This window comes from Sinocyclocheilus anshuiensis, unplaced genomic scaffold (genome assembly GCF_001515605.1).
Source record: "Sinocyclocheilus anshuiensis isolate Anshui unplaced genomic scaffold, SAMN03320099.WGS_v1.1 scaffold1816, whole genome shotgun sequence".
Lineage (NCBI taxonomy): Eukaryota > Metazoa > Chordata > Actinopteri > Cypriniformes > Cyprinidae > Sinocyclocheilus > Sinocyclocheilus anshuiensis.
Genome location: NW_015557182.1, coordinates 601,562 through 609,554, shown reverse-complemented (window position 1 = coordinate 609,554; position 7,993 = coordinate 601,562). Strand labels below are relative to the sequence as shown.

The 7,993-nt window shown below is 37.0% G+C and overlaps 1 protein-coding gene across 2 annotated transcripts in view; it reads left to right on the top strand.

The window, feature by feature from the left end:
- The window catches only part of LOC107678669 (coiled-coil domain-containing protein 85C-B-like), a 47,380-nt gene that overhangs the window by 24,727 nt on the left and 14,660 nt on the right, over positions 1-7,993 (top strand). For both annotated transcript variants that reach the window (XM_016474028.1, XM_016474027.1), the window contains exon 2: positions 5,275-5,351. In XM_016474028.1, coding sequence (XP_016329514.1) covers positions 5,275-5,351 — 77 coding nt within the window. The remainder of the gene's footprint in view (positions 1-5,274; positions 5,352-7,993) is intronic.

Below are 7,993 nucleotides of genomic sequence, written 5' to 3'. Positions count from 1 at the left end.
AAGTGTTCCCGGTTCCGGTTGACCTAATTAATGCAGCCTAAAAATCCTTTCACGGATTTGAATATTAGAAATGTGTTAGTGTGTTATGTGTAAGCCAGGTTAAAGAGATGGGTCTTTAATCTAGATTTAAACTGACAGAGTGTGTCTGCCTCCCGAACAATGTTAGGTAGGTTATTCCAGAGTTTGGGCGCATCAGTCCGCCATTGTTTCACCGTCAGAGCAGATGTAGACAAGAATGACTCCTAAGCGATTGAGGTGTTCTGTTGTTGGATGTAATAATGAACATAGCAGTCGTCATTTACTCCCGACATCTGAGCCGCTGAAGATGCAGTGGATTACATTTGTTTCTGAAGGGAATGCTCGCCCGATCTGCCTAAATGCGTCTATGTTCGCACAAATCATTCATGATCCAGCTTCACCTACAGAAGAAGTGAGTATAATGTTTTGTAATGAATCTTTGCAAATCGCCTTTCCTAATAATGTGCTAACTAGCAAGTTTCACGATGAATGCGGCTAAAGTAAACAGTCTCTCAAGAGAGCGGCTTGGAAGAGAGGGGTGGGGTCAGCAGAGCTCATTAACATTTAAAGGAAAATGCTACAAAAACGGCTTGATCTGAAAAGAGCTGTTTTTGACAGGGTAAAAAATTTGTTTTTTACACTACCATTGAGAAATTTTAACCAAACTATGTTACAGACTTTTTATTAAGACCCTAAAGAATCATATCAACTTGTGGAAAATGGGCATCCTATGACCTCTTTAAACAGAAAAGTGATATTACAACTCTCCTTAACAAGTACCACAATTTAAATATATTGTACATGTTCTAGAATAAAAAAATTGTTTGTTCAAATCCCTAACAGAGCAGTAGTGACAGCAAACTCCACCAACTGGAGTCCAATCTAGAGCCTGAACATTAACTCACTATCCAAACATGACTTCTCGCTGTCTATCTATTCCTGTCTTTCTCTAACATTCTTTGTTTTTACTTCTCATCTTTTCTTACTTCCCCATATCCTCCGGTGAGACAATAAAGGTTTGCAGACTTTTAAACAAGTTTTTTTTTTTTGGAGTCGGACTTTATTTTTGGCCAAGTTTGAATTCTAAACTCAGACAGATTGAATAGGTTTTTTCCCTATCTCTGGTCTGTAGCTTTCCCGCCTCTCTTTAATTGAAGTTTCATTGTCTGCCATGCTGTAGTTTTCTAACAGAATGAAGTCAGGCTGTATGGAATGAATTATTGTAGGGACTGTTGTTTCTGCTTGGACTGCCACATCTTGCAGCAATTGATCCAGCAACTTCATGCACACACCCATTTAAAGCTTTCGCTTGGAGTTTTTTCCTGCTAGTTTTTCTTTTCCGTTTCTCTCCTTCAAGACTCACAGAGTCATTCACACACATACATGCACACACAGTTTTTGATTTGTATTTAAAACACATGCTCGCACGCAGTAGGCAGCGCCCAGTGTGTTGCAACAGATGTTCAAAGGAAACTGAATGACAGCGTTTCTGTAGGCTTATCAGCATGCTTCCAAGAAGTCGGAATTCATCTCAATTCTCTCTGAACAAACCCTGCTGCGTTTGTGGGTTTTGGGTGTGACTGCTTTTGGAAGGGGCTACTTGTGATGTCATGAAGACTGCTTAACGGTCGCTGCCCATGTGGCCCATCCTGAAGATTCCCGCGTGAGCCTTGTGCCGCAGTGGCGGCTATAGAAGTGGGTCATGGCATTGCTGATGCAATTGGAAGCGACAAAGCGAGAGGGACAGACTCGCTACCCCACCCCCACACGCTCATCCGCGTCGTGCCGCCACACATAAAACCATCCATGTCAGTTCACTGAGCTAACGTGCACAAATAGCTGATCAGCACATCAGATTTATTTAATTATTGTGCAGTGTTGTGTCTGAATACAATCAGAATGGACTCCTAACTGAAGAATTGGAGTCTAGGAGACAGTAAACCAAACTACAATATGCTATAGGTCTACATATAGCATAGAAAGGAGAACGGCACACTATTTCCCTTTTTTAATACTGTAAAGTTGCTTTGACACAATCTCCATTGTAAAAAGCACTATATAAATAACGGTGACTTGAATTGACTAGAATTTTTTACTATGTAAATTGCAATAATAAACACAGTAGAGACATACACGCCAAACCATACAAACAAAAGCATAAAACAACTATTTAGATGTTTTACAAGTGCAGAAGATTTTAAATAATGCCCAAAAATTTTTATTACAGTTTTTGAATTTGACATTTAAAAAATACTCTCATCACAATTTGGAACATATCCACCTTAATTTACAATGCAGAAGTAAGCTATTCCATTAAGTAAGCTAGTTTTAGTGAATGTGCTAAAATTCTGATTCATTTGCCACTATAGATAAATAACTCTAAATAAACTCTAAAACTGTATGCTACAAACCTGTGCGTTTATAATTATGATGAATTAATATAACATGATATCAAATGGCAGTGTGCAATATGAAGCAACATAAATGACTGTTTTTGTACAGGTAAAATAACTAGAAGCGAATGACACCAAAACATTACGAATCTTACGTTAAAAATGAGGTGGATATAACAGTTCATTTTATTCATGCACCAGCATGTGAACTATTATTTATGGCATTGAATCCTAAAATTTTTTAATTTTAAAATACAGTTTAAAATGTACGGCGCCCTGCACATGACATGCAAGAAAAAATAAATAAATTGTGCGCACGATTTACTAATTCGTTCCCTCGATATACTAAAATGTGCACACTATTTACTAATTTGTTCTCTCGATTTATAAATCGTGTGCACGATTTAATAAATCGAGGGAACGAATTAGTAAATCGTGCACACAATTTATAAATCGAGGGAACGAAATAGTAAATCGTGTGCATAATTTATAAATTATAGAAAAAATCGAGGGAATGGATTAGTAAATGGTGCGCAAAATTTATAAATCGAGGGAACGAATTAGTAAATCGTGCGTAAAATTAAAAAAATCAAGGGAACGAATTAGTAAATCGTGCGCACAATTTATAAATCAAGGGAACAAAATAGTAAATTGTGCACACGATTTAGCCTGCATGCCATGTGCGGGGCTCCGTAAAAATGTACTGTATTACTTAAAATCAGTTATGAAATAATTAATATTTTTTTATTACCAGTTTTGAACAATTTGTTGGATCTGCTATGTCATGGAGTAATGTCATTTAAAAAAAAAAAGTTTACTTTTTAGCAATTCGGTTGTAGCCCTATTACAGGTGCATCTCAATAAATTAGAATGGCATTGAATTTATTTAATACACGAGTTTCACAATTTGAGTTGAATTACTGAAATAAATGAACTTTTCCATGACATTCTAATTTATTGAGATGCACCTGTATATACTGCACTGTACGTATATGCAAAACTACACTGTATTAGTTTTAAGTATGGAATACTGAATAAGACACTACAAGCACTGGATGTTATGTAGGATAAGGCCCATTGAAATTTGAGAAGTCATAACATAGAGGTGTTTCTGTGGACGTTGTCCTTTGAGCTGTGTCTTACAGCTAAAGGTCAGCTATGTTGTCCTCACACCACCAGATCTGATGACTATAGTTGAGTGGAAGTCTCTTGTGTGGCAAGTTATGCTGACAAGAGCATTTAGCTCCCTGGAATGCTAGAAACTGAATTGCTTTGGGGTAGTGGAGTCATATTTCTAATAGCTGGTTCTGGTTGGATTGATTTTTGGTAGTGGGTGGATCTGGGCTGGTCCGGGGGTTTTGTGTATCGGAGTTGATTCTTAATCGGCTTGGCCCGTGCCCATCATTATCGTCAGCCAGATGAAGTTAGATTAGAGTGTCACTAGGGATTTGCAGCCGCCCTGCACTGCCTTGCTCTCCACTGCTGAGGGCTTTACTCAGACATGGCAATGGGTTTATCTATTAGGCTAAAAACTAATGCCTCCCATTGTCTACACCATGCCAACACAGTAATGTCTTACTTACGCAAATAAAATTACTCTTTTATATCAGAGGAAATATGAACCACATTTTTGCATGGCTTTCATTTTTGCTATTTTCATAAAATTTGAACAAATTCTTGGATTAAATGATTAAAATCAGCAAAAAGGGATTTCCGTGCACATAAACATTTCTTGCTTCATAAGGAACTTTTGACTGTAACGGTTTCCCAGCTAACTCAGCACATGTGTTTGCTCTTTGGATAACCAAATTAATCAAATGCAAAGTTTCAAAAGGATAAGTCAAAGTATGTGCTTTATTTCGTAGTCTCCATTGTATCTGGTAGGAAACCTATAAGGTCGGAAAGCCAGGTGTCTCACTTGGTCAAATGTAAAATTGCAGTGTAATATATTTTACAAACAGGAAATATTTTATGGCAGTGTAAAGACATATTTAGTGGGCCACCTCATCTAAGGGCCTGTTGCAATGCTGCTATGTGTTTCCATGAACCAGTTCAAATGGTCTTTTTCAATTAATCTATTCAAAACTATAATTGAACAATTTGTTTGCTTCATTACACAAAACCCTCTGTTTTTGAGTTATATTCTGCAGTACAGTAGTTTTCATTCACTTAATTTGTGACCTTATAATTCAATATTGTTTTGATTATTCCTTGATTTTTGTTTTAGGCTTGCATGTTACAAAGTCTGTGATGAGATGAGTTTTCCATGCATTCTTGGCCTAAACCTTGATGCCAGCCCAGAATTAAACGAGCAGCATTACACATTAATTGCTAGTGTCCAAAGTTACTGGCTCGGTACAGACCACATCAAACCATGAGTGATGCTTTAGGTCATTTGAATTCTTTGACAATGAGAAAACAGAAATTATCTCAACTGTGTTATCAGAAGGGAAGCTAATTTTAAGCTTAAAGCACTGTGGGATTAAATTAAAATCACATATGTATGAGAAATCAAGTAAGCTGGATCAACTGAATCAAAACAAACCCCAAAAATAGATCACAGGCTGTATTCTCAAGTCTTTAATTAAACTGAAATTTCACCTTGTGATAGTTAGCGGTCCAAAATATCAAAGGTATGTGCATTTTGGGCCAGAGTGACTTCAAAATGCTTCACCTGATGTGCCAATTAGTGTTGATCGTCTTGAAAAACAAGATGTCTTGTTTAGGGCTGAAAAATAAGTTGCTATGGAATTTAACAACAAAAACCAATTCATTCATTGACAACAGAAAATCACTAGTTCTAACACTGTAGTTTGTTCACTTTAGGATCTTAATTGATCTCATTCCTGTCTTTGTCTTGCAGATGCATCCTCAAACTACATTCGCCAGCTAGAAACCAAGGTCCGGATTCTAGAAGACAACAACAAACTGCTCTCACAAGTAAGGACTGAGTTAACAACATGCTTTCTTTCTAAAGCTCTTGAGAATATGAGTTATCTAGATTTACCATTGCCATTGGGTGCCAATATTAGTGGTGGCAGTTTGGGGTTACGAAAGAGGCAGCCGATCTTTAATTCATGGTAGGTCAAACTGTGTTAAATTGGCACACAGCATCCCCTCCGGCAGGAAGAAGGAGCAGCTTACCGTCACGCCGGGATTGTGTGGGCATCTCTGAGCGTCTGTGGCCTCAATTTAACCTCCCTTGTGGAGAATGAGTGGGTTTTACCAACCGAAAGAGCATTTCAAGCTCACCTATTTATCCTGAAGGCACCACAATCAATCTGCCTATCACCGAATGTCACAAATGTATTCACCCACCATAGTATTACAGACATCTACAACAAAACACTTACCGTGAACCCATCCAGCAGAACAGCATTACAGCCCACTCTCCTCAGCACTTGAATAGGATTTCGCTAGTTCTTTCACGTTCTCCAGCTTGTGTAGATGTGTAGGTAGGAATAAAATGTTCATATTTGGAAAAGTGAGGGGCAATTACATCTTCATAGCTTCACAGAGGTTCCTATTTTAAAGCCCACTGTACTTACAGGTAAAAGGATAGTTTACCCAAAAATCTAAAACTTAACTGTACTCTGATGACTAGGGCTGCAACCACTGTAATAATTGTTGTGATTATTTCTTTAATCAATCAATTAACTGGATAAATAGCTATATACTGTATATACCGGTCAGCTTACCAAGGCTGCATTTATTTGATGAAAAAAAAAAAAACAGTAACATGTTGAAATATTAATACCGTTTTCTATTTTAAAAATTTTACAATGTAATTTATTCCTGTGATGCAAAGCTGAATTTTCAGCATCATTACTCCAGTCTTCAGTGTCACATGATCCTTCAGAGATCAGTGTAATATGCTGATTTGCTGCTCAGAAAACATTAATTATTAATTATTATTATAATTATTTTCAACATTGAAAACAGCTGCATAATATTTGTGGAAACTGTGATACGGTACCATTCAAACGTTTGAGGTAAGATAAAAAAAATAATAATAATACTTTCATTCAGCAAGAATATACTGTGAAAGTAAATAATTATAAAGTGAAAAAGTAAAGACATTTATAATGTTACAAAAGAGATCAACGAATCTTGAAAAAAATGTTTTCAACATTTATAAGTTTGTTTTCAAGAACCATTATTGATAATTGAACACTTATAATAATTGAGCATCAAATGAGCATTTCTGAAGGATCATGTGATCCTGAAGCCTGGAGTAATGAGCTGAAAAGTCAGTTTTGCCATCACAGGAATAAAATAGAAAACAATTATTTTAAATTGTTATATTATGACAGCATTACTTGTATATGTAACGCCCCTGTGGACTGTTTGTTGTGGTTTCTTCCCTTTGTGTTGGTTTAGCCCGTCTAATCATTAGTTAATCACCGTCATTGTGCTCACCTGTCTGCCTCTAATTATTCACCCCATATTAGTTCCTGTCTGTCTGAGCATTGGAGTCGGTTATTGTTAATGTTACCCCGAGTGTGTGTCTCACCTACCTGAACCTGCCTTGTTGTGTCTACAATAAATGTCATTATTGGAATCCGTGTCGTCCTCGTCGTCCTGCCTGCCTCCACACACCCGTTTCCGTGACAGTATACTTGTAAAATATTAATTGTAACAAAGTTACTGTATTTTTGAACACATAAAAGCAGCCTTGGTGAGTGTGAGACACTTCTTTCAAAAACATTTTAAAAAAATCCAAAATTTGAACGGAAGTGTGCATACTGTCATTTATTTTTGGTTTGAATATAAGGGACGTCATTATTATGTAATTATATATTAAAGTAATTTTATCATTGTAGAATTTCAGTGAAATAATTAGCATTTTAAGACATTTTAAGAATGAATATTTTATTAAAATGATTCTATATCATGTTCTCTGATGTGCTTTGTGTGCCACATCCATTCAGACATGTTGCTATTAGATCTCAGGTTTGACCTCGGTCATAAATGTATCAAAAATAAATCATAAATGTGACCTGCATGGCTGTGTTGTGGATTCATTAAAGGGGTGGTTGACTGTTTTTTTCTAGGCTTGATTGTGTTTATGGGGTGCAGTCTAACATGTGTTAATGCTTCGTTTGTTAAAAAAACACATTATTTTTCACATAATTTACCGTTATTCCACACCACTCTGTCCCTTCTCCTCTGAACGAGCTGATCATTTCCTGCTTTTATGAAGCCCCTCCCTCCCTCAGAAATACACGATGGGCTCTGATTGGTTAGCTAGCCCAGTGTGTTGTGATTGGCTAAACTGCCTCTAGCGCGCGTCTAAACGTCCCGCCCCTCAACATAGCAGCATGTGCTCTGGTTGTATTGTAAACAATGACGTCGTCTATATTGCTTATCAATTTGAGCCCGATTGAGAAGCAGAGGATATTAGTGAAGAGGATCGCGCAGACCCTGTGCAAGCACGGCTTTTAATGGTAGGCCTAAGATTTTTGTTTGCTGTTGTCTCATACTTTTAGATACGCTGTTATTTGCAAATGCTACTGCTTCTGTTAGCTTTTAATATACGGTTTTATTCTGATTAAAGCTTTAATACAGTTCGGCAACCGCAC